General features: G+C 48.5%; 2 protein-coding genes across 2 annotated transcripts; both read left to right on the top strand.

The window, feature by feature from the left end:
• The first annotated feature begins 12,415 nt into the window (after positions 1-12,415).
• On the top strand, positions 12,416-14,797 carry LOC101778976. The gene is made up of 3 exons (XM_004952846.2): positions 12,416-12,432; positions 13,555-13,863; positions 13,956-14,797. The coding sequence occupies exons 2-3, from the start codon at positions 13,558-13,560 to the stop codon at positions 14,523-14,525; spliced, it is 876 nt and encodes a 291-aa protein (XP_004952903.1). The 5' UTR covers positions 12,416-12,432; positions 13,555-13,557; the 3' UTR covers positions 14,526-14,797.
• A 1,174-nt stretch (positions 14,798-15,971) lies between these two features.
• LOC101765194 (potassium channel KAT4) lies at positions 15,972-17,702 on the top strand. Its single transcript, XM_004954973.1, has one exon. The coding sequence runs from the start codon at positions 15,972-15,974 to the stop codon at positions 17,700-17,702; it is 1,731 nt and encodes a 576-aa protein (XP_004955030.1).
• The last annotated feature ends 9,762 nt before the right edge of the window (positions 17,703-27,464 follow it).

Genomic DNA, 27,464 nt, shown 5'->3' with positions numbered 1-27,464 from the left:
CCGAATCATGCGCTCGGCCCGACCGTTATATGACAATGTATAGGGGCAACACATGCGAAGACGAACCCTGTGCGTGAGGAAGAAGGTGCATGTGCTGGAGTTATCGAACTCGTGGCTGTTGTCACACTGAACTTCCTTCACAGTGGCGCCAAACTGAGTACGCACAGAGGAGAAGAAGTTAGCTAGAGTCGCAAAAGTGTCAGATTAAAGACTTAATGGGAACGTCCACAAATAATGAGAACAGTCATCAAGAATGAGCAAATAGTATTTATAACCAGACACACTAGGAATAGGAGACGTCCACAAATTGCAGTGAATAAGATCGAAAGTACTAGATGCTCTAGAAGCAGAGGACTGAAAAGGGAGGCGAGTGTGCTGCCCTAACTGACACGCATGACAGATGGTATGAATGTCCTTAGTACAAAAAGGAATGATCGAAGCGACTTTGGACAAAACTTCATGGTCGGGATGTCCAAGACGGTGATGCCACACAGAGGAGGTCGAGATGGCAGCGAGAGCGTGGGCAGCAGGGAACCGTAGGGGATAGAGTGGCCCGGAGCTATTGCACCTGACGATCAGCCTCCGAGATGCCAGATCCTTCATAGAGCAGCCAGCGGGATCAAATTCAATAGAACAATTGTTATCAGAAGTAAAATGGTGAACGGAAATAAGGTTCTTAATAAGTTTAGGTGAAACTAGAACATTGTTAAGGGACAAGGAACTCGAAAAATGAGCTATGCCAGTAGCCATGACAGGAAGCAAGGAACCGTCACCGACAACAATTGATGAAGGAAAGGGATACCGCAGATGAGAAAAATGTGAAAGAGTACCAACGTCTGAAGTCGTGTGTGAGGTGGCACCTGAATCAAGATACTAGTCATTCAGCTGCAGCTGGTTGAGGGTCATGGTGCTGAACGTCGAGGCAAGGCACTGCTGATCCCAGGAGGAGGGCAGGCCCATCATGGGATTGTAGAACCCCGGGGGCACCTATGGCACCTGCTGCCCTAGGTAGGGTGCCTGCTGCCCCATAAGGGGAGCCTGAAGGCTTTGGAGCAGCCTCTGCTGCTGTTGCGTGTACAACACCCGCTGCTGGGCGATGAGGGCCTACTGTGCCTGCTGCTGAAACACCGGTGTGGGCGCGGCTAGACGGGGAGGAACGACGGCCTGCTGCCGAGGGCCCAGGTACATCTGAATTGTACCGGACTAGGGGTTCCAGAAGGAGGGCCAGGGATCGCCGAACTCCTGGGTGGTGCCGGGAGCAGGGGCCTGGGCATCGGCGGCAAGGGCCTTGCTGCCGTTGCAACTACCCTGCCGTTGCTGACCACCACGCCAGCCCCTGTCCCGCTTCTGCTTGGAGGAGGGCCCCCCATGCCGCCCCAGAGCCAGAACGCCCGATAGACTAGTGGAGAGGCATAGAGGGGTGAGAGGAGGAGCCAATGTTGACGCCGGTGAGCAGCATCGTGGACGGAGTCGAGGAAGGAGGCACCATCGTGAGCTCCTCGAGCAGCAAATCATCGCGAGCCTCCAGGAAGGAGCGAAGAGGATGAGAGCGCCGGATGTCACGACTGACGGCGGTGAACTTCTCGTTAAGCCCACGGATGATGTTGAGGATGAGGTTGCGGTCGGAGACTTGCTCGCGGAGATCACTGAGGGCGTCCGCCATGCTCTTGAAGTGACGACAGTAGTCTGTAATGGACAAGTCACTCTGGATGAAGTTCCAAAACTTGGCATCGAGGTAGAGGGCCCGTGTCTCCCAGTTGCTGAGAAACTGCATCTCAATGGCGAGCTAGGTGGCGCAAGCGGTGGCGCCGTGCTCGCCACGATCCATGATGATGTCGACGAGGTCGGTGGCAATGGTGCCGTAGAGCCAAGACCAGACGATGCAGTCCATCCAGCCCCAATTAGGAGAGGTCAGGGTGGGAACATCACGGAGAATGTGATCCTACAGCGAATACTTGCCGACGGTGGGGAGAAACTGCTCATGCCACCGTGAGTAGTTGTCAGCGGCGGTGTCGAGGACGACGGGGATGAGTCTCCGAATGTTCTGCACGGCGACGGCCTGGGCATGCAGGTTGAGGATGGCGGCGGCCTCGTGGAGCATCATGGCCTGGTGAGCGTCGGGCGCCTAGTCGGAGAGGTCGGCACTAGTGTCCTCCTCGTCGGAGTCAGGCGGGCCACCCTTGCGCTCCTGGGCGGCGCGCGCCAGGGCCTCGCGAAGGTGGGCATCGGCGACGTCGCGCTCCTGCGCGGCAGCGGTGGCCTGAGCCTCAGCCACGACGGCGCAGGCGAGGGCGGTGGCACAGGCTTCCTTGTGGGTGGCACGGCGCAAAGCAACGGCGGCGGCGCTAGCATCAACCTTGCGCTTGGCGGCCTCGGCAGCGGTGGCGAAGGAGGACTCGGGCGGCAGGGTGCCGGCCATGGAGGACAGGGTGGTGGAGAGCCAATGTGGGAGCAGCACCGCGGTCGGGCGCACTAAGAGCAGCGCCGGCGGAGGCGCGCTAGGAGCGGTGTCGGCGGCGTGCTAGAATGCGGAAGGTAAGCAATCAGGGATAACTCGGGCTCTGATACCATGAAAGCAACAACAATTGTGTGGAATAATAGATTGATTAGGGTATACAACATGTACAAATATATAGGCAACCCTTGGTGAGGTTTATAGAAACACAACCCAGCAAGGGATAAGACTGTTCATCCTAATCCATCTAGGGCACGGTAGGGAGCCAGCCTGGGCCTGGCGCACAGCCAAGGCCCATGTACATGCACAGCACATACACATCTTCTAACACTCCAACATCGCCGCACTCTCCGTCCTCGCCCACTACTCACGTCCAGCCTTGCCTCGCCCCTTTCCTATATATGTAGGGGCCAACTACCCCCCCCCCTAAGCCATGCAAGTTTCCACTGTAAAATTCAAATTTTGATCGAATTGTGAAAACTTTAACATAGCTGGTCCATGACTCCCTTCTAACAAGATAAATTCAAGTTTTTGGCTCCGTCACTGTGCGCCAAGCATGAGACAACTTCACTGATAACCCAATCATGTCTTGCTGCGACTGGCCAGGAGTAAGTTGCGCAAATGGAAGGGTAACTGATAATGTGTGCCCCGTTGCGATGAACTCATCAATGGTCCTGCGTGTGCCTCGTGGCTACTAAGCTAGAAAGAAGATGGGCTCAATAAAAAGGATCTTTACCCCTAGTACGGTTGCTTGGCGTCGAGTTTAGGGAGGTAGAGATGTCAATGGCGTAGATCCATGGTGGCAGCTACTTCCGGTGATGTAGGCGATTCAATGATGTTACAACACAACAGCCATGGACTCAGCTTTATATCCACGCTGGAGAAGCTCCTTGCAAGTGATGTTCAAGTCCGTTTGCTCAGCGGTGGTGGCAACCTTCGAGTCCTGCTCGGTTAGTCCAAGCCATCAGAAGCTTAAGATTAGTCAAGATGCCCACGGACAAACGAAAGCATTCACGGGTAATATGCCAATGCTTGTTGGTGGCAACACCGCATGCCATTGCCTACAGCTGGTGGCAGATCCTCATCATATGCCGGTGATCTAATCAGTGTGGCTATCACCTTTCAAGGCTTCAAGCTGCCCATTGGTATGGCCGCCACCTGCCATTTCTCATCCGTGGATCTCATCGCTGACGCTTTTGTCATCATTGACATTACCGCTTCCAACTTCGTCATGAACTTCCTCCTTCACGACACCACCACCCTATTCATCGAGTGAGTTTTACAAATGCGTGTACATCTACCCTACTAATTGACGAGTTCATTCTTTGTTAGGTCCACCCAACAAAGTCTCCCAGTGGAGTGGCTTTGCTCCGTCCACCCAATGCCATACACCAACAAATCCAACCCTACTAAAATGGAGCGTCGATCTCTCCTCAAGTCCTCTTCTCTCTCTTCACTCAAATCCAAGGGCAGATGTTCGTTGGTTAGTCCCACGCGGACCATCTCTATCACCCTGCCGCCTCGCCTCCTCCACGCCAGGGTGCCCCGCTCATCTGCTTCCCTCACGGAACTCCTCCCCCACCCCGCCACCTTGCCTTCCCCTCGCACCAACCCACCCCCGGGCCCTACCTGACTACTCCGCGCCCTAATCCGCCACCACCGCTGCCATCTCCCGTCAACCCCGCCGCCCCAGGCCAGGCACATGGGCACCAGGTTTCGCCTAAGCAGGTCGCAGATGCCAAGGTGCGGCGCTCGGCGGCTAGGGACGCCACGGCTTGGCGTGGCAAGCCCCACGCGTGGGGGCACGGCGGCGGTGAAGGTGACCATGCGAAGGGTGCCTCCAAGGCACAGCCGCGCGTGGAGAGTGGCGGCGCCGGCTTGGAGAGTGGCTGCGCAAGCGGTGTCGGCGGTCGCGTCGGCGCTCTGGCGGCCGGATCCGGTGGGTCGGCGGTCGGACCCGGTGTCTTTAGGCCAGATCTGTGCGTGGCGGTGACAGAGCAGGCTGGACGCTTGTTGCCAAGGCAAGCTCGGTGCTTAGCGGCTGACAGCGCTCAAGTGGCGCCAGCGCCGGCATCTACCCTACTAATTGATGAGTTCGTTCTTTGCTAGGTCCACTCAACAAAGTCTTCCTGCTGAGTGGCTTTGCTCCATCCACCCGATGGCATACACCCACAAATCCAACCCTGTTAAAATGGAGCGTCGAGCTCTCTCCTCAAGTCCTCTTCTCTCTCTCTCTTCACTCAGATCCAAGGGCTGATATTCATTGGTTAGTCCCTAGCGAACCTTCTCCATCACCTCGCCACCTCGCCTCCCCCACGCCCGGGCGCCCCGCTCATCCACTTCCCTCACGGAACTCCTTCCCACCCCATTGCCTCACCTTCCCCTTATACCTACCCACCCCCAGGCCCTGCCCGACTGCTCCACGCCCTAATCCGCTGCCGCCATCTCCCATCAACCCTGCCACCCCAGGCCAGGCGCATAGACACTGGGTGTCGCCCAGGTAGGTTGCGGGCGCCGAGGTGCGATGCTCGGTGGCTAGGGACGCCGCAGGTTGGTGCAGTGAACCCCGCGCGTGGGGACGCCGTGGCAGTGAAGGTGGCCACGCGAAGGGTGCCTCCGGGGCACAACCACACATAGAGAGTGGCGGCACCGACTTAGAAAGTGGTTGCACGGGCGGTGCCAGCGGCCTTATCGGCGCTCCAGCGGCCGGATCCAGTGGGCCGGCAGCCGGACCCGATGTTTTGAGGTTGGATCTACACGCGGCGGCGGCGGAGTGTTGACGGCAGCACGTCAGTTTGTGAATTGCAAGTGCACAGATCATCGTAGCTTTTCCCTCAGAGTATTTCATCCAAGGTTTGTCAATCCGTGGATCAGCATCGAACTAACTAGGGTTTTCCATCTAATCTAACAGATCTAATCCTAACATGAAGCATAGATTGCATATGAAGAGGGTAGCCTTGGTGTAAAGGTAAATCATGAGAACAGGTAGATCACATCCATAGATATGTATATGATAAAACACCACTAAGGGTAGTAAGAGCCTATCATCTTCTAGTTGTAGTTCTAGCTAACACGCAAGCACAACATGCATCTCATTCAAAGCAATCTTTAAACTACTACCTCCGGTCAACCTCCCGAAAACCCCCACCTTACACAAGCTAGATGCTGTCACGATCCTCTCTATCAGCGCAGGTAGTTTAAGGGCACAAACAAAAGTGAACATGTCTAAATATCATGAAGGGTCAACATACTAGATCTAATCACCATGATTACATAAAGCATGCTATGAAGTATAACCTCGAATCAGACTAAGGAACAAGCATATTCATGATAAGAAGAAAGCATAAAAGGAAACAACGAGTTGCTAATAGATCGGATGACATGAAGAACATTGCACATATAATAGATGTATTTAGATCACCACCACCGAGTACATACCATTGATGACCATAACTAGCTCCTGAACTCCACCATGACACAACCGCGCAGGGAGACCATGGTGGCTAGGGTCAGCCTAAGCCATCTCCTAAACAACTTTGAACACTTGCAATGGCCCTCAGCTCCTTCTGGTGGATGTCCTTCGTTTCATTGAGTTCTCATGGTTGGATGCTGGGGCTCGATGAATTTTCGGGGTACTTATAGTCCGCGGAGTGCGTGATGAAAATTGGAAGGCGAGAGGAGCAAGAAAAGCCTCAGGCCGATCGGCCTGGGGGGTCCAGGCTGATCGGCCTGGCCCTTTCTTGTGGCCTCTCGCGCCCTCCTTCGTCACCAAGTCTTTTTTAATAATATGGAAACTTATTTTTACTTGCATGCGGGAATTGCATGTTGATAGCCTTGGGATTAGGATGGATCTTGATATCTTTCCAAAGTCCTACTTGCTTTCATCTTTGGTCCTAAAGTGAACTTGCCATATCTTATGAAACTTAGCCCCTAAGTATTCTTGGAGGAGTTCTCGCCGAAGATGAGCATGATTGGGGCTCTGAGCACCCTAGGCCGATCAGCCTATGCCCTTTTTGGGCCTGTTGGCCTTCATCTTTCTCTGGGTTGTTGCTCGTCCAGAGCCTTGTCCAATTATGCTCCAATATAGTCCAATTTCCTGCGAAAACAGAATGTCCTCCAAAATACAATGCATATGCAAAAACGGGGTTATTTTAGGTGCCAAGTGACGGGTTAGTATAAGAATATGTATGAAAACACCACTTGAATGGCATGAAAAGTGTGTCAGTAATGAGCGTCAACACGGAGTAGGCTCGGCGCTCGGTGCCAAGGCAAACTTGGCGCTCAACGGCGGACGGCACTCAAATAGCGCTAGCGGCGGCAACGCCGGCCTGGGATGGCGGATCCGGTGCCTTGGTGGCCGGATCCGGCGCCCCCAGGGCTGAGGACGATGTTCGGTGGCAGCAAGCGCAACGGGATAGCGTCTTCCTCTTCCGTGTGTTCCCCTTGGGCTGCAAGGCCTTGGCGGTAGCGGCAGAGGAGCGTGGAGGCTAGCGCGGCTGGTGTGCCAGCGGCGTGGTGGCACAGCCGGCGGTGGCCAGCTTGGCCAGCGGCGCTGTGGTGGCGTCGGCCAGGCGGAGGCGGTCAGTGGCGTGCAAGTGTTGACGGCGCTAGGGCTCTCTGCCTACGCGGTGCAGTATTGCTACCTCGTCTTCCTCAACCCTCACCATCGACCCTCTGGTATGTACTGTATATGTACTGTACATGCCATACGTCATCTCATCATCCATAACTCCCAACTTGATCGTCATCTCATCATCCATTACTCCCAACTTGATCGATCAATTAAAGTACATTACTCCTGTGAAAAAATTGATTTGCAATGTATTTAAGTACTCTGTACCGATGACTACTTTGGAGCATCTCTAATTTAGAAAATGAACATGCATTTCACTTGGAAAAAGGAACCCTTGATTTTCTCCAGCTAATAAAATGAGTCTATACTGGTACTGGTTTGTGATAAAATATTGCAATTATCTCATTGTCTGCAGAACATGATAAGAGACGCTATACCTGTCTAAAAACTACGTATTTGCATCTATCTGTACTCTGTAGCGCATCCAGTTAGCTTTCTAACTCTATAGTGCACTCACTAAATTAGTAATGCAAGAATGTTGGCATATATTACTATTGTCAATTGATCTTTTACCTATAGTTACGCCTCTGAAAGTTTAAATCCTTATAGGTCTCTGGAAGTCTGAAATTGGTGATGCATCTGTATCTTTTGGTGTTCTATTCATAGCTATGATGTTAGCACTGTCTACGGCTCTTACCATTTTGATGGACATCATAGTCCACTATTTCGCATCTTTGCATTACATTGCAATCTTCAAACTCCAGTGCATAACACATATGTATACTAATCAGGTTTGCATTTCTCCCATTGCATTTAACTGTCTTATGTATCTTTCTCCTTGATTGCAACTTCAGAGAGTGCATATTTTCTGTGGGAATTGTAGACTTCAGTACGATGCACTCTTTCAGCTTATTATAATTATATTGTCCTGTGCAAGGCTGGCTGAAAGGATTATTCTGCGTAGTAATTTGATATACTTGTTTGGCTCTTTTCACTTGCAGTAAGTGGTGGTGCAAGTGTGGAATACATGTTCCTGTTTTCAAAGGATGGCTGTATAAAGAAAGGTGTGGGCTCCTCTCAATGAGTATAATGAAGTTGACAATTTGAAGGTGGTAGAAGAGACCAATGCCCTCCGTCATTTCCTCATTCTCAATAGTGGTTTCCATCACAAATATTCCCTGCTGATAAGTATAGATGTGCTATTTTCAGGTTGAGGAATCAGAAGCAGCAAGGAACAAGCAGTTGGAAGGGATCAAATTCGAAGATTCAGGTTAAAGCAATTTACTTGTGGATTAGTAAAATAAGGAGCACATGTCTGACATTGATGACCTCTTATCCTATTCATGTTGCAATGCAGTAGTTTTCTTTTCTATATTAGATTTCATTAGAAATGATAAGTGTACTAATACACCTGCCCTTTGCACTTTAGAGCATGCAGTCTGCAGTTACTTTTTCAATGTGAACCCAAGCTAGCATGGAATATTTAATTCTTGTAGAATCAAGAGTAGCACAATTTAGACCTTTCCATGGCTTGCTGACATGTTTCTTTGGATGTTGATAATATTATCTTTGTAATGCACTTGACAACCTAATTCATTTTCAGACTACACTGTTTAGTTTATTTCATTGCCGCAGGGTAACAGCTATCTTTGTATGTTTTGCCAATATATTTGAGATGGAGTACCTTATTTTTTAAATTCTATATATGCTTTGAGTGTCTTGGAGAATGTTAAATAAAGTTAGTCTTGTATTTTTGGTTCCATTATGAATCCATGTTAGATGTCAGATTTCATTATTCGTTTAGCGAAGAAAATTGATTTGCATCACAATTTATCCACAGCGTTAGCACGGGCACTACACTAGTAATAATCATGTTTTATTGTTCCTAAATAAATTTTATAATCATACATGATTTTCAGGCAAGTGAAGATTTTTTCTAGTCAAGAAAAAAATTATTAACAATCCACTAATAAACTAACAATTTAGACAAATAGGAGCAAACACGCTTTGCAAGTTATGTAAGTTTATGAGGTTTTTTATTCTCTCTCTCTCTTTCAATTCACACAAATCATAGCATATCTTAATAAATGATAGCTGTCTCATGCGGTTCTCTTCTTAGATGGCATCTGTACATATTTAATAATTAATCACACTATAGTTCTTCAAACCAAAATATCAAATTAACATCTTCTCTCATATGACCATATATTTAAAATATATACACTATCATTCTTATTCCATATAAATATCTTCTGTGTTTAAAACCTTTTATCTAAAAATATCATTAAATGAAGAAAGCTTTATGTGATATTTATATTATATTGCAGAGATTATTTATCTGTTTGATTTCATAAAACAGGCGGCTCGGGGCCTCAGCACGGTGGTGGCTGCTCACGCCGGAGCCCATGGCAGGCATCTTGGGACCTCCGCATGATGCTGGCTGCTCACCTATAGCCTGGATGGTGGTTGCACTTGCGCGGGGTCCTATGGCGCCATGGCGGCGCGGGGGTATTGTGGTTGGTGTGCAACAATGTCTCGTGGGAAGACACCTAGGGCTGCTTGTGTTAGCCTTTGTTAGCGTCCGCTGTGGGGATGCCCGTGGTGATGTTCGGTGGCAGTGGGCACACCCACGTACGCCACCAGCATCCGGTGACAGGTGTTCCTCCTGGGGCACGGCAAAGGCACAGTTGCGGCTTGCGATCACAGCCGACTTGGAGATTTGGGGCTATGGCGATAGCCTTGCCCATTCAACAGGCTGATGACGTCGATGTTTTTTTGGTGCTGTTCACTTCCTTGGAAGTGTTCATCGATGTGCCTCTTTTCCCCAAGTGTCCCCCATACTTTCTAGGTGCAAATCCAGACCATCTTCTTGTGGTTGGTTAACGGTGGCGCCTGTGGTATCGCACCCCTCGCTGGAGGCGTTGCTTTGAAAGTTTACACCATGCATGCCTGCTGCGGAGGTGCTTCTAGTTTACATCCTTCACAAAGGAAGAAAACAAAAAAAAAGAAAAAAAAAGAGCTGGTGGTAGTGGCTGATGCTAAGGAGGAGCTAAAGGTGTTGGTGGTCGACCTGTGGGGGAGTTGCAGTTTTGGTGCTCCGATGCAAGTTTAAGTTGCGTGGAGTGATGACGTTATGTGGCTCATATTGGTATACCAATCCGACCGGCATTGGAGTAGGTTGTTGAGCTGAGTTAAATTTCGACGCGTGTTGATAACCCAATCTAATTGTTTGGTATCGTTTCTTGAGTTGAGTTGAGTGGTGCATTGGCATGTGCGGTGCACGATGATGTCCCAATCCAACCAGCCGCTTTAGTTGTTGTAGCTGCTATTGGTTGTTGTGTCCTATTTGAGTTCCATATTCTTCTTAATATAATCGATAGCTCTCCTCGTTCATTTAAAAAAATATACTAGGAGCAGTGAAGGACATATAGCCATGAGCAGATCTATGGGTAGGCTGGGTCTACTGCGACCACCCTAAAAATTCAGCCTAAGTACCCCTCGCCGGTCCACCACCCTATCTATCTCTTGCACACAACTGTGAAAGTGTGGGAACTCTCCTGAACCGTCCCCTAGCTACATGAGAGAGCCTCGAATCCAAGGAAAAAGAGCTTCTCATAGCCCATTTGGCTGGCCCTCGCCTCTGATGCCCTCGCCGTCTTCAAAGTGGGGGGTGGCCTGGCTATCAGTAGTTGGTGTGTAGATTTAAATAGCTTAGCTAGCATTAGTAGGTAGGTTACCGGTGGCAATGCATCCACCGGTGGTTGCATCCCTCCTAGCCCTGTCCGACAACATCACGGCTTCGGTGTTTGCATCCCTCCTAGCCCCGTCCGACGACATCATGGCTTCCGACGATGTGCTCGTGAGGTATGTTTGTACAATGGTTAGAGTGGAGATAGTTCTACCCCTCTGGTTAGAGTTTAGGGATGTGTGGGGCACGTTTGGAACCTTTACTAGCTACTGTGGTACCTAGCCGAGCAAGAAATTGATGGGCACGTTTGGAACCTTCGCTGGCTACAAAGAAATTGATGTGAGCTCGTGGTTTGGAAGTGCAGCAAGCTTACCTCGGGGTTCATGTTTTCCAATTTTCCCCTTGCCACCTTGAGCGAGCTAGGGTCCCTTTGGATCCCTTGCCCAGCCAGGCTATTGCCTACCTAACCTTGCCTAGCAAGGATACCGGTTTGGTAGTCCTCCCCAAAACTAGCTTTGCCAGGTAAACTCACCTCCATGAGCAAGGAAAAGCTTGCCAAGTCGAGCGAGCCGATTTGGCTCTCCCGCGCTGGCAAGGCGAGCGCGCGGGGTGAACGAAAAAGCGCGGGCAAAAGTGAAAAATGGCGCGAGCGCTCAGGTCACCGCCCTTCATAGTCCTCTACCTGCAGGTCTGCTCATTTTCCCCATCTATAGCCTGAGGGGAGGGGGACGACATCGAGAGGATCGAGGGCCGCAGCAGTGCTGAACCCGGCACTCGCTCCAGCCGCTGCGTTCTCCCACGTCCACGCCTCCGCCGCCACCGGCGAGGTACCCAGCAGCATCTCTGGCGAGAGGTGGCCTCTTCACTTGCAGGTCTGCTCGTATTCCCCAGTTCTTTAGTTCTTCACCCTCTCTCCTGATTCCTCACACAGATCTGTTGCCTCCCATATTCCCCATCCAAGCTTCTAATCCTTGGTCCTGATCTGTTGATTTGAAGATTCGTTTTTTTTTCATACAACAAATTACGATTGAAGAAATCACAATACTGTTCCTTAAGTAATTTTTAGTTTGGGGATTTCTGGATTGCTGCATAGTTGTACTATCTTTTCCTCTCATTACGAAAATATTGCACTTCTCTTGAGCAGTAAATGTTCATTTTATATTTGAGAAATCATTCAAGTACTCTAGTAGTTTTGGCTTGACAGTTCATTATTCCTTTAGATGGACAACCCTTCAGACTTTAAGAGAAAATTGGCTTTTATGGCTGCATCTATGGTGGCATATTGGGCAGTAATCAGTTATATGAATAATAAAAGTAGTCCTGTAAGGTATTCTATTTTGGAGAGAAACAGAGACAGGATGAAATACTTAGAGAAATTATATTGTGGCCAAGCTTCAGACTGCATTAATCTTCTTAGAATGAGTAAACATGTATTCTTCAATCTGTGTGCCAAGTTTCGTTCCATGGATGCACTGAGGGATACTTGGCATTGCTATGTTGAGGAACAAGTTGCCATGTTTCTTCAAATAGTAGGCCATACGAAAAAGAATAGTGATATAAAGTTTCATTTTACAAGATCAGCCGAAACTGTTAGTAGATATTTCAATCAAGTATTGTATGCTCTTGGACAACTTGGACCTGAGATGCTTAGACATAGATTCGATGGATGTACCCTCAAAAATCAGAAACAACCCAAGATTCTACCCATATTTTGAGGTATGTTTCACTGATTCAAAAATATAACATCGTAACTAACTTATTAGTAAAAAATTTACAATGTCTAATTGATAATTCTAGGATTGTATTGGTGCTATTGATGGAACCCATATACCCTGCCATGTTCCTGCAAGAATGGCAGATCGTTTCCGTGGTAGAAAGCCCTTCCCAACCCAAAATGTGCTAGTAGCTGTTGACTTTGATCTAATGTTCACTTATGTGAGTGTCGATTGGGAAGGATCTGCTCATGATTCTACTGTCTTGCGACACTCCCTTGATCATCCAAATGGCCTTCGTGTTCCAGAAGGTTTGCCTACTCCTTTTGATGCATTTGCATATATATATATATATATATATATATATATATATATATATATATATATATATATATGTATGTATGTATGTATGTATGTATGTATATATATAATACAACAAAGCACGTGGCTTGACAATTTTATACTTATGTTAGGTAAGTACTATCTTGCGGATGCTGGATATGCAGCAATGCCGGGTTTTTTACCTCCATATCGTTAAGTTCGTTACCATTTACGCGAGTGGATCAGCAATAGACCCCAAACCCCACAAGAACTTTTCAACTTGCGACACTCTTTTTTGCGCACCACAGTTGAGAGAGCATTTGGTACTTTGAAGAACCGATTCAAGATCCTCATGAATAAACCATACTACCCTTTTCCTACACAAGTTAGAGTTGTCATAGCGTGCTACATACTTCACAATTGGATTCTGCAAAATGGGGGAGCTGATCAGTTTGTATACTCTGAGGAATTATGGAGACGGCTATATCCTCGTTCCAATCGTTTTCGTCAAGACACTAGAGCAGAACAAAGGCAGATGACTCAGCTTAGGGATGTCATTGCAAATAGGATGTTTGAAAATAGGCACTCAATTATTAGAGATGATGCTTGATGTCTGTCTGGTCTGGGTTGTAAGATTATTCATTTGTCTTTAATGTATCACCACTTCTAGACTATTATTGTGCTGCTATTTTGAGTTGTACCTGTTTTTAGACTAATGTTTGTCTTCTCTGGGCTGTAACATGAATTCATTTGTGCTGCAATATTATTCCTAATAATCATGCAAATTCTGAGTTTTCATGTGTAGGGGATGACTGGAAATAGTGTGATATGGCAACCCCAGGAAGTGGAAGATCTCCTTCTGTATTTCAAAGAGAAAATTAAGGAGTGTGGAAATGCCCTAGTTCTAAGGGAGGTACATCATGAGGATTGTGCTCGAAGAATCAATGAAAAATATGGTTCTAACTTCACAGCGAGACAAGTTTACAACAAGTACCACAAACTCAAGGGTGAATGGAAGGTGATCATGGATGCAAAGTCTGTAAGTGGTGCTAGTTTTGATGAAGTGCAGAAAAAGATAATCCATGATGAAATAGAGGTTGTGAAGATGAAATCTGTAAGTCTTCATGTCTAAATTTTTTTGTTACATACAGGTCTTTTCTTACACATTGGTAACTAATAAAATACTACGTTCTATTTCTAATGTAGAATAATGATAAGAGAGCCAAGTACTACAATGTTCCAATCCCATTCTATGATGAGATGGAGTTTGTCTTCACAGGAAAACATGCTACTAGAGAGTTTAGTGTTCTTCAAACACCTTTTGATTGCCCACCAAGACAAGATGATGATATCACTGGAAATGGAAGACAAGGCCAAGATCAAGTTGATCCAAATAATGATCCTTCAAAGCACTACGATTCTGATACTCTCCCAGATTCTGATAGCCCTCACTCTGTTGGTTCCAAGCGTCGGGCTGAAGATAACAAAGAGAAGAAAGGGAAGCGAGCCAAGCATGATTACGCCATGGTTCAAGATGTCACCGGTGCTATGAACAACATGTCTGAGACAATGCACTTCACTCATGTTACTGATCCAAATGAGGGCATTTACAAGATCATTGACAACATGGAGGAGTATCATCTGCTAGTGCGCCTTGATCTGCAGACTTACCTTGCTGAAAATGTTAGGATTGCTAGCATGTTGAAGGGGCGGCCAGAGGAAAGCATCAAACAGTGGGTGGCACGGTGGGTTATGGACCGCTATCCTATGCCTTAAGCTCTTCTCATATGACTTTGGTTAGTGCTCACGGTAGTGACTTACTGGTTTTTGCTTTTGGCATGCAGTATGGATCTATGACATGCTGTATATTTTGGCACTTTGAAAATGAAAATGGCATAGTGTGTATATTTTGGCTGTAAGAAGTTATGCGCGGCATGCTGTATATTTTGGCCGTATGAAACTATATGCGGCATCCTGTATGTTTTGGCCATTATGAAACTATATATGGCACCAGTGTAATTTAGTTGTATGACATATGCCAGATTATGTTGATGGTTCTCTAGTTGTCTTGTTCAATTGAAAATATGCAAGTGGTATGTTTCTTTGCCTTGGTATGATGCACGATTTGCAAATTTTTCAAACCATTTGTTGAATTAGATGGATGGAGGTAATCTCACATGTAAGGAAAAGTGGTGAGATGATCATTACGAGCTAGAGTACCAAACAATTAGACCATCAACCTTACCAGCAAAAGCAAGTTTTTAGCAAAGTAACAACAGCTAGCCAAGTAATCTTGCTAAGTCAGGCAAATGAACCAAACCACCACCTTGCTAGGCAAGGCTAGTTTACCCAGCAACGCAAGGCAAGATGGAGCTGAGGATCCAAACGTGCCCCTAATTTGGCTTGCCGGTTTGCCCAGCCAGGCGAGCTAGCAAGCACACCAAACGTGCCCTTGGTCATCGGACGAGCTCGCCTCGCCTTGCCGGCGCAGGCCCCGAGAACCTTGCTAGGCCCGGAGCCCGGAGAGCTGATTCGGCCCGCTGCTAGTAGCAAGGGAAAAGCTTGCCTGCACAAGCTCCAAGACAGCAAGCGCACTTTCTAGCTTCGTATCCTCGCTCAGCAAGGCAAGGCAAGCGTGGCCTGCAAAACCAAGCATGCCCGTTCTTCTTCAGCCATCTGCTCCAGCCTTGTCTGATCTCGGTGGTGCTGCTGCTTCTGCTTCTCCTCACGGGGGAAGATGTCTCCTCCTCCAGCTGGCGAGGTCTTCGCCCAATTCGTTCAGCGGTCTCTAGGTATCTTGGCTTCAGGAGATCGTTTGCAGTGGCTTCAAAATCTGAGTTGGCCTGTGGTGGCCGTACCTTGTAGGTTCCCTCGGAGCCTTGGAGGATGTTGCTCGGGTCTCATCGATTCTGAATAGCTTTAGCAGTAGCCCACACCTTTCTTTAGCAGTAGGAGAGGAGGAATGGGCCCTGTTTGTAATATCGCTGTAACGTGTTCGATGTAATGCAATCCAGAATCACCCTTTTCTAAAAAAAAAAAAATCTCTGTCTCTCGCGCAAGGCGCCGTCGCAGTGGCGCGCGTCGCGTGCGCCGGTGAGCCCCCGCCCTGTCCGAGTCCGATCGGTTTCAATAATTACGGTGACCCCAACCGAATCGAATTCGAGTTCGTATCGCACATAAAAGAGTACGTGGCAGCGTTTCTTTCACGGTTTTCACCCGTCGATGGGCCAAGTTGAGTCGTCGGCCGCTAGCTACGGCTGGTGGCGGTGCCTCCTCGTCGTGCCGGTGCTCTATTCGGCGTGGGCGTCGCCGTTCGAGCTGGCCGTGGAGAGGGCCGCCACCCTGCCACTCCTCGTCGTCGATCTGGTAGCCGACGCGTTCTTTGCCGTCGACATCGCCGCTTCCATCCTCGCTGCGTGCCGACGCCTCCGCGGCACCACCGGCATCTTCGTCGACGACCGCAAGAAGGCCGCCGTCAGGCACCTGCGCCCGTGGACGTTCGCGATGGACGCGGCCTCCACGGTCCCGTTCCAGGCCATTTACCACCTGGCGGCCGGCCGGGGCGCCGCCGCATGGTCGTCGCCGTGCCGGTTCCTGAGCCTCCTCCGGCTGTGGCGTCTGCGGCGCGTCAGCGAGCTCTTCGCGAGGCTGGAGAAGGACGTCCGTCTAAACTACTTCTGGACCAGGCTCGTCAGGCTCGCCGGCGTGACGCTCCTCGCCGTGCACGCCACCGCGTGCGCCCACCTGTGGATGGCATCCCACTACCGCGGACCCACGTGGCTCGGCCGGGGCTTCGAGTCCCGCAGCGTCTGGGCCGGGTACGTCCGCGCCGCCTACTGGTCCGTCGCCACGCTCACCACCGTCGGCTACGGCGACCTGCACCCGGCCAACCCCGGCGAGATGGCGTTCGCCGTCCTCCTCGTGCTCTTCAACCTCGGCCTCGCCGCGTATGTCGTCGGCAACATGACCAACCTCGTCGCCGCCGCCTCCGCGCCCGCCCTCGCGCTGCGGGACACGCTGCTCGGGGTCTCCGCGTTCGGGGCCAAGAACCGGCTGCCGGAGGCGCTGACGGAGCAGATCGCGGAAATCGTGCAGCTCAACTTCGACACCACGGAGCAGCTGCTCCAGCCGGAGCTCCTGTCCGAGATGCCTAGGGCGGTGCGGTCGGAGATCGCGCAGCACCTGTTCCGGGACACCGTCGAGGGCGCCTACCTGTTCCGTGGCGTCTCCGAGGGCCTCGTCGTCGACCTCGTCTCCGACATGACGACGGCGCAGTTCTTCCCTCCCAAGGCCGACATCGTCCAGCAGGGCGAGAACCCCACGGACTGCTACATCATCGTGTCCGGCTCCGTAGACGTGCTGGCGGCCGCCACCGACGGCACGGAGACGGTCGTGTCGAAGGCGGGGCCGCGCGGCATGGCGGGGGAGATCGGCGTGGTGCTCAACACCCAGCAGCCGTTCACCGTCCGGTGCCGGAGGCTGACTCAGGTCGTGCGCGTCAGCCAGAGCCACCTTCTCCGGGCACTCCGGCCGCACGCCGCCGACGCTGACAGGCTGTTCTGCAACTTCGTTCAGCACCTTGAATCTCCCGTGTGGCAAGTTGCGAGGAAGGAAGCGCCATTCCTCAGGGAGGCCTCAGCTCAGCTTCGGGCGGGTGCCGCCGCCGCCGCCGCGACGTCGAGCCGGAGGAGCGAGATGATGGACGGTGCGCGGCTGGAAGAGGCTGATCGGAGAACGTCGCGGCGGAGAGAGCCCATCAAGCGAGTGGTTATCCATCCGAAGTCTGCAAATAAGACAGGGAAGCTCGTACGCCTTCATGGTTCGATGCAAGAGCTGATGAGGGTTGCGGAGGCGAAGTTCGGGAAGGCGGTGACGACGGTGCTCACCGTCGACGGCGCCGAAGTTGAGGACGTCGACGTGCTAAGAGATGGAGATCACTTGTTCTTATGCTAGGGCTTTGTACGATTTGGAGATGTACATATATACCTTGTTGTGCTGTAAGTTGTACATGTACACAGGGGCGTAGTTGTTGTAACGTTACGCATGGGAAAGGAATGTTGTATAGAATACTTTGACAATGAACAGGGAAGAGAGTACAAAAAATATTTTCATCCATGGAAACAGTGAAATGCAAGTATGCAACTGCTAAGATGTTTGCTTCCCCATCATAAGCTTAATCATATCAGGCAGCATGATGAAATTCACTCAATAAAAACCATATCAGGTACCCTGTTGGAATCACAATCACAGTAGCGCACAAACGGATTAAGCTAATACACGGTAAACCATCAGTTGTACCACAAACTTCACAGAATTTGCACAGCTCAAGAAGACGACGTAAGTTTCTTCAGTGAATTTGTGTATGATATATCTGTGACAATCAAAGCTAGTGTCAGGACCTGGTATGATGGCACGACATAAGCCTGCAGTGCATATGCTGCTAGTAAGTTGTGAATTGTGATGATGCTAGTTGTAATTCATCACCAAAAATCAGAAGAGAAAGGCGCAAGCTCTCAGATGGCTTAGTTTGAGCATTCCAGCCTCATGCTACCATAAAAAAAAGGCCTATAGCTTCTGGACGATCATGGTGTTTGCCAGACCAGCTCGCTCGACAGTCTGCACCAGGTCATTCAACAGTTTTTTTATGGAAATCCAGTCTGCAGCTGATTGGCTCTTGCGGTTCCTGGTCAGGACGCAGCAATGGAAGCCCTGATAGCAAAGTCTAAGGAACTGGGGCCTGGGGGCAGGCGAACAGCAGGTGCTCTTTACTGAGCTCTCTCCCGCTGATAATCCCCCACCGAGGGTCCTCCCGACGCCCTGGAAAGGTCGTGGCAGGTTCCTACAAACAAGAATGCAGAAGAGTTACCAATGAACCAGTAGCATCACTATGCAAAGAGGTAGAGCCGACGTCTCACCTGGTAGCCTTGATATACTATTTTTACAACATTCACACAAGCAGTTGTGCTGGTATCTTAAGTCTGCATCTCCCTGGGAACCTCGGACTTCTTGATACTCTGGACAATCAGAATGAACAACATTTATGGTGCACTTACCATACAGTGACACAAGTAATATGGTGCCTGAATATTTGCCTTCTATTTTACTTGAGGTTCAGAATAGGACCACGGACAACTAGCAACGGCAACAGATACAGACTTATTGATCGAGGAAATATTTTGCATACAAATTTGCCCCTGCGAGCAGTAGTGCTTGTCATGGTCTGGGAGGCCCATTCAAGCAATGTGGCAACAGCATGATTTTTATCTGCTAGGTTATTGCTTCGTTAGCCATGAGTTACATTAGGCGTGTCTATCTGTTAGTAGATGGATCGGTTAGCAGAGTGGCTATTTAAAATTGCCATGTACTACTCATCAAGTGACAAGCAAAAAAAAAACATATGCTGCAAGATGGACAAATCTTTTCAGACCTCATAAACGCACAATCATACTATTCCAGCCTTCTGTGCACCAAAATGCCCACTGGTCACAGATAAAGAACCTAAGAAACTTATATTAATATCTTACATGTTCTGCTTGAGATAAAAACCAATTGACAAATAAGGCACTACTCTTACCCAGATGTGGGATAATCAGACATATGCAAAGGGTACGGTTGGTAAAACAAATGTAACAGGGGAGTCGATACCAACCATCATCAACAAGCACATTTTAAGATCTCATATTATTTATATGGCACTGCGAAGATTCACGAGAAATCTGTAAGTCATTGCAAAAGTTGATAGCAGTACTGCATGGGAGCAAATTAATTTTGACTTGTTGGTGCTATAAATCCTCTACGCAACTGTACTAAACTTCCTAGAAGCAATGTCAAAAGCCATGGCATGTACCGGTGGACTGTCGAAACTCAGCAATTCTTAGATCAAAGGCTCTTTTTTTTATGAAACAGGAGGGAGAGTACAGGGGTAGAAGAACTTAGATCATCAAAGGTTTTTTTTTATGAAACACGAGGGAGAGTACAGGGGTAGAAGAACTTAGATCATAAAAGTTTTTTTTATGAAACAGGAGGGAGAGTACAAGGGTAAAAGAAAACAAAAGCTTAAGAAACAAAAAATAAAGACAAAGAAGATGCAAAAAAAACTACAACAGAAAATCTAGCCATAACTGCATGGGCTCCTTGATTCAAAGAAAAAAAAAAGCCTAGAAGTGAACAGGCATAGGGGGAAAGTTCAAGAAAGAGAGAAATATGTCAGGGGGAGAGAAGTGAAACAAAATGAGGATGAATAAGGGGGTACAAGTTGGATGATGGTAAGCATCCGAATAAGTGCAAGTGCTTCAATTGGTAAATTCTTGCAAATTTATGCTTGTTTTGATTGTGTTGTCATCAATCAAAAAGGGGCAGATTGTAGCAAACATGATCCTTTTAAGCCATAGTTTGTGATTTTGGTGATTGAATGATAACATAGTCATTAGGACTAATGGTTTGTCAAGCATGTGCCTTGTAGGTTTTCTAGGTCCCAAGTATGCAAACCAAACCATGGCAAAATTCAAATCATGGTATTCAAGCATTCAAGCTATGGTATTCAAGTGACCAAGCTATGGTATCTAGGATTATTCTATGGTATTCAAGCATCCAAATGATAGAGAAAATCCAGAGAGTTGCAGCCATCAGAGCAAGCGTCAGAGCAATTGGTACAACTGGAAAATCAACTTGAGTTGCAGCAAGCACCGGATGATCCGACGGGTGGTTTTTTAGTAGCGTCGGAGCAATTCTCAGAGAAGGTAGAAAAAGACCTATAGCACCGTATGATCCGACGGTCAAGAGTTGGAGATGTTGGACGAAACATATTTACTTTGCAAAGTTCCAGAGAGGTTTCAAGCGAAACTCCTTCAGCACCGGATATTCTGATGTATGCCAAAACAGACCATCGGAACATCCGATGGTATACTTTAACTAGCCGTTGGAGCAATGACTCTTTGAGTCTTTGGGCTATTTATACCCCCTCCACTCGCCCATTTGAAGTTGCTAGAGTGTGCAGGAGTCCATTGGAGATCAAGACCCATTAAAAACACATCCAACCCACCGAAAGTGCTTAAGTGATTTGTCAAAGGCTTAGTACAAGCTTAGAAGAGTGATTAGTGCTAGAATAGGTCTAGAGAAGAGTGAGTGCAAGGTGTGCCTACCTTGTGATCGGTTCAAGGAGTGAACCACAGCTGTACAAGGTGTGCTGGTGCCTTGGAGCCTTGGTGGCTCGCCGGCAACTCTTCAACCCTTCGGCTTGGTGTGGAGCAGCGTCAACGACCGTGTGCGGGGGATGTGGAGACCCCATTCCTTCATGGAGAAGCTCCTTAGTGGAGACGACATTAAGGTGACCAGGGAACTTGGTGTGAGCCTTAGTGGTCAAGCCTTTGTGGCAAGTCAAGGGGTGTCCCGGAAGAGACTTGGTGACTGGGAAGCAATAGTCTTGTGTGGGTGCTTCAACAACGTGGACTAGTGGTGACTTAGTACCCACTGATACCACGGGATAAATCATCGTGTTAAGAGTTTGCTTCCCCTAGTCCCCTTCTCTTACGTTTCCGCATTACATTCTTGCAACTTGTGTGCATTTACATTCTTAGTGTGGTATCTTGCTAGGATTGGCTCTAAGTTGCAAAATTTATTTTGGGATGAAGGTTCCACACTAGATCAACCATAGTTGCACATCTTAATAGCATGATCTAGTTTAAATTTGATGTAAAAATAACAAAAGTAGTGGAAGTTATAGATTAAGATTTTAAGTTGTCTGATTGTCTTCTTTCCCTCCTTATATGTATATGAGTGCAGCAGATCAGCAGTAAGTTGTAACCCCAACCTCAACTCCGGAAACAGCGTCACAGGTCCAATCAGACAATAATGCCGCTAGTGTACGTAGGGCGGGCCGGCGGGGGCAATATATATACCTCCTCTCGCCGCCGGCGTAGTACACCTGGGACTCGTCGGAGCGGGAGAAACTAGGGAGGGAAGGGCGCCGGTTGAGGTCCGCGTCCGCGATGACGGCGCCGCGCCGAGCCGCCCACAAGGACACACCGCAACCCGTCGTCACGGGCGAGTAGGGTTTACGTGGTGCGTTGGGTTAGGTCGGTGGCGCTAGGCCGAGATCCGAGAGAGTCCGTCCAACCGAGGCCTTTCCTGGGTCCTGGCGCGGTCGTACGTATACGGACTCGGTCGGATTCGTATGGTGCGTACATGATCGGTTCGCCCTAGCGTTTTCCTATACACAACCGGAAGAAACATTCCATACAGGAAAGATACGCCGCTCCAAATGCTGGCAGCAAAAAAAAAGCGGAGATATACAATAAAAAAGAACATAACGTAGAACACGATACATAGTATGCACTATAATGCTATTCTTCCTCTCAAGAAAATTTCTTGGGAGTAAAATGTTTTTTCCTCGTCAAGGATGTACTATAGGTAATTGAACGGAACACAAGAGCCCAGGAACATGTAGATGGTCTTGCGGTGGTCTACCCACCTAGATTGAGTTCTCAACTCGGCACATATACTTACATTTTTCTAGATTTATTTCAAGATTTAATCGGCATTATTCTTTTAGTGGTAGGCAACGTGTCCGTAGATAGCGAGACGACTGTGGTGACTTCATCAATCTCGAGATCTGTCGGCTCAACTTATAGAAAGTTGTATACATGTATTCATAGGGATGAGTGTACATGCGTGTATGTAAATGTTTAAAAAATAAAGGAAGGGCTTCTGGAGGAATGTGCTGCCTTATTCCAACAGAGCACATGATACTACGATGAATAACACTTTACTATCTGTTCCAAAATACTCTTTAAGATTGAAACTTTATTAGCCATCACTGCGGTATGCTATTTAATAGTCATGACATCCACTGAGACTACCTTACTAGTTTTCAGCCTACATATGTTGTTCTAGAAATTACAATGGCGCGCCATAATTCATGTTAAAAAGGTAATATATGACCATAACTCCAAAGTCACTTGGTATAATATGGGTGTGATTGGGACTTCAGATAATTATTAAGCCGCCAAGTGCATGCCTAAACAAGCTTATATACATCCTATCTTGTTCTTCTGGCTAGCCAAGACCCTAACCTGCCTCTGCGAGTGCAAAAATGGGGGCAGAGTCTGCTCGATAGAAACGTATAGATGTCAAGCATTTTCCTTAATAAGCCTAGATAAACCTAAGCCAAGAAACCAATCAATCACACCCAACAGGACTAGCTGGTTAGAGTAGTAGTGTAAAACCCCTTATTTTTGTTTGTATGATCGTGTATATGAGCTACTAGTAAGACAGTTTCGATTTTTCACCTTCCAATTATATCATTTATCTTCTAAAAACGAATTTGAACATCTAGAAAGTAATAGCTAGGGGCCTAGGACGAGAAAATATGCATATATAATGGTATAAGGTTCTTGCAAAAAGGAATTACTGGATGGCCAAGAGATTATTCACGATCAACCCAATTAAAAGAAGCATGGGACTCTCGATCTTCAACACTTCAGCCACGTTTGGCTCTCTGCTGCTCTCGCTTGACCCATACATACTAACTGACAATTGGTAGAGTGACATGTGAACAAAGTGTTGACTCTCTCGTCTTTCCCATTCTATCATACTATCCAAACGGATCTCAGTCAGTGTGGCATCCTGACAAGTTAATTAGGGGAACATTATCAGCGACACCTTTCCCTCGTCACAAGTTTAGTTTGGGCTTTGTGGAATGCAAGGGGGCTACTGCTGCAAGTGTTTCCATTCCAAATGATTGTGGCGCTGTTGCTGAAGAAAGCATGGGCGGTAGAGCTGCTATGTTTCCGGTTGCGTGTGGTGTGCTCTGATCTCATCCGAGTATAACACTCCATAACTCCAAGTCACTTGGTATAATATGGGTGTCCGTGTGCTCGGGACTTCGTATAGTTATTAAGCCGCCAAGTGCATGCCTACACAAGCTTGAATACATCCTGTTTTTTTGGCTGACCAAGACCCTAACCTTCTCTCGAGTGCAAAAATGGGGGCAGAGCCTCAAGCATTTTCCTTAAGCCTAGATAAACCTAAGCCAAGCAACCAATCACACCTCACAGGACTAGCTGGTTAGAGTAGTAGTGTAAAATCCCTTATTTTTTGTTAGATCATCTCCAACAGTCCCCAATAAATATTTCCCAATAACTAGTTAATAGGGATATCCCAATATCACTTTTACCGTTATTGGGAGAGTTGTTTTTCAGTCTCCCAATAATCTCATTCCAATCCAACTACTGTATTGTATTGGGAGAGTCACAGGAAGAGTTGGGGTGAATTATTGGGTGGTCCCAATAATTATTGGGGAAAGGTAAATGGAGAATGCTGGATAACTATTTTCTTATCAACTCTCCCAATGTGGTAGTTGGAATGGGGGAAAGTGAGAGTGTGTTACTCCTGGAGATGCTCTTAATTTGATCATGTATATAAGCTACTAATAATTAAGACAGTTTTGATTTTTCACCTTCCAATTATAATTTGAGCATCTAGAAAGTAGCTATAGGGGCCTAGGACGAGAAGATGAGTATAAAATGGTATAAGGTTCTTGCAAAAAGGAATTACTGGATGCCCAAGAGATTATTCACGATGAACCAAAAGAAGCATGGGACTCTTCAACACTTCAACCACGTCAGTTTGGCTCTCTGCTCTCACTATTTGACCCGTACATACTAACTGACAATTGGTCGAGTGACGTGAACAAAGCTTTGACTCTCTCATCATCTTTCCCATTCTATCATACTATCCAGACGGATTTCATCACCAAAAGATGGCTAGGACCAGACGATATGATCAATGCGTAGAGTAGCATACGAGTATATGATTCTTACAAGATGACCTACCGAGGATGGACCAAACCAACCAACCAACCAAAGGAAGCATATGCTCACTTGGAAGACTTCATCCAGATGATCCCAGAAGTTTGACTCCCTCTTGACTCACACTGACTACCCATGCATGCCAATTGCCACACCCACACACGTATCCAATTCCAAAAGCGGAACGCAGGCGCAGGCTTATCGGCATGTGCCGACCTCACTCATCATGGAAGGGATTCTAGATGCGGTAAGTCGGTAATGCGTCCATGTCCATCAGAATATTCAAGAAAAACACACACCCACACGCACACCATGATTAGGGCCTTTTCTTCTTTCTTTCCTGGCTTCATCAAGATAAACAATGGACGCAAAAAGTGTGCGGAGAGGAGACAGGTGGTGTTGGAAGGTAGAGAGCGATCGCTGTGTTCCCCCGGCTGCTAGCCCTGCCTGCTGCCAGGCTTACAAGTGTGCAAGCGCCAAGACCTACTGTATTTTCCGGAATAGAAAATGTTTGATCTTATCATGAGCTGGTATCTCAAAGGCTCTCTCCATCTTTATCAAAAAGGAAAAAAAAAAGAAAGGCTCTCTCCAAGCCCCCATGAAGATGAAGCCGAGCGAGCAAGCTCGCTTGTCAGTGGTTGTAGTAGTTACCTGTAACATCCACAGTGCAGACACCGGGGAGTGCCCCACGTGTAGCTCGTTTCCGCGACGTTGCCATCGTCGTCTGACAGAGACACGTGTCCTTCCTGGAATATCTTCCGGGAATATTTTAGCAGCTGGTCAGCGCTGGGGAGTGCCCGCGACCTGACACGTCGGCCTGCGGGGTCCGCGTGCGAGGAGATAGCCCGCTGTAGCTGCACGCGGGCCACGGTTAGCTAGCGTTGGCTCGAGGAAGACGACGAACGCGGAGAAACAGGCACTCGTTTTCCGGCCGGAACGAAAGCTCTGCGACCGATCGAGCTCTGAGCAGGCACGGCAGTCTTGCCCGGCCCGGTTGCCGCATTGGGTGCTTGGAGACCTTTCAACCGTAGGGTTACGAGGATAACAGGCATCTTTGGAGTAATGCCACGTGCGAAGAGCATTTCAGTCGTGTTAACTACGTACGGGAACGTGGCGAGTGTGTTGGAAAGGTATCAATCGCGTCTTCTTCTTTTTTCATCCGAAACACGATACATACATAGAAATTCTAGAAGTTCACGTATGCACTCTCATTTTTATGAGTGAGTATATGCAGTTATGCTTATGTGTACACCCCGCCTGTTTACAAGAGAGATTAGACCAGCAGACGATCTCAAGATTGATAAGGTTAGCATGCTCGAGATCTCGTGGTGAATGGACATGTTATTTGTCGCTAAAAGAATAACTCGCCTAAAGCACGAGTGTCAGTAGTCGAGCTGAATTGGAGATAGGTAAGTTTCACCAACGACGCACGGTTTTCATGTGAATTAATTCAACTTGAATGGTGCTTACTAGTTGCATTATTGCATAGTACCAGTAATGACTGACGATTGACACTCACTAGATACGCTCTACGATACGTTTCGAAACGCATCACAGGCAGCCATGCAAATTTTATCGAAACATCACGCCCAATGAAGAGTGCTGTCACCCCCCTATGAATGTTCCTTTCTTCTTTCTTCTTCTTCAGACAATGATAATCACAATCGCGGTATCGCACGAATATATAGCGACAAATATGTAGTACTAGTTGAAAACACAAGGTGAAAGACAAATCCAAGGCGCAAAAACATTTGCAGCGGCACATCCTGAATTCACGAACAAGGGATCGAGACGACCAGACGTCTCGACTCGGTAATCGCCGCTCACCTCGCTGCCGCGATGCCGCCTGCGCCGGGGCGGACGGAGCCGTCCACGTCGACGAGGACGGGGGCCCCGGCCAACCGCGGCGCGACACGTACGTCCGCGTCGACGGCGGCGGCCGGGGCTGGGCGGCTGCGCTGCCGTCCCCGCGCGCCTTGCAGTTCCACGGCCACGGGTGGAGTGGGGTCCCAGCCGGCGGCGCGCGGCGGGGGGAATTCTTTTTTGCGTGGCCGGGCGCGGACACGTCGACGACGAGCGGCCCGCGGTGGCCGCGCCGTGCGCCGTCGCTGTCGCCGCTGCTTCGGCCCACGTGAGCGAGCGGCGCATCGAACCTCTGTCCTCCTAGTCATCCGAATCTTCTGCGCCGGAATGCGCGTGTGGGCAAACGTGTGATGCCGACGGCAGAGATGCGCCGGCCGGCCGGGGGTGAGTGAAGATATCTCTCTCCTTTGGGGAACTATCAAGCTAGATACAAATCGGTATGACACTTCGTGCATGGAGTACTAGTTAATGTAGGAGTACAATTCAATGCCTTTATCCAAATTGTTGTGCAGCTTTTGTGCTATGTCTTTCGAAGGATGGTGAGACGTCATCAACAACAAAAGATAGAGATGAAACGTCATGTTCCTCGGGTAACAAAATTAGTCAGCTGAATTGGGAAATTGCTTTTATAACAAAGCATGTGGTGTCCTATTCTGAGTACAATCTTGGAAACAAAAATCGATCGAGCAGCATAGACATGTACGCGAGGCTTTGATCAAGATACTCATCGGGTAACATGGGGTTTAGATTTTAGACATGACTAAACGATTTCCACGGCCGAGAATAAGTGGAGATGGCGGCCGAAACCAAACCACCTCCACGCCCGAAACGAGCACAGGCGCAGAGGATCCGCCGCTGCAATCTTTCGGCGGAGGATTCCCGTTCACCACATACCGGAGATTTTGCCAGGCCACCACCCGCCACGGAACCCGCCAGGTCATCGCCGTCGCCTACTTGTCGGGCACCACAGTGACTCCCGTCCTCGCCGCCCTGTACGTGATCATCTCCCTCTTGGCTACCCAAATCCATGCGATTTTATTTGGAG

The sequence above is a fragment of the Setaria italica genome, chromosome I (assembly GCF_000263155.2).
Source record: "Setaria italica strain Yugu1 chromosome I, Setaria_italica_v2.0, whole genome shotgun sequence".
In the NCBI taxonomy this organism is placed as follows: Eukaryota; Viridiplantae; Streptophyta; class Magnoliopsida; order Poales; family Poaceae; genus Setaria; species Setaria italica.
Note: the sequence above shows the minus strand (reverse complement) of the source record. Positions and strands in the feature narration are given on the sequence as shown.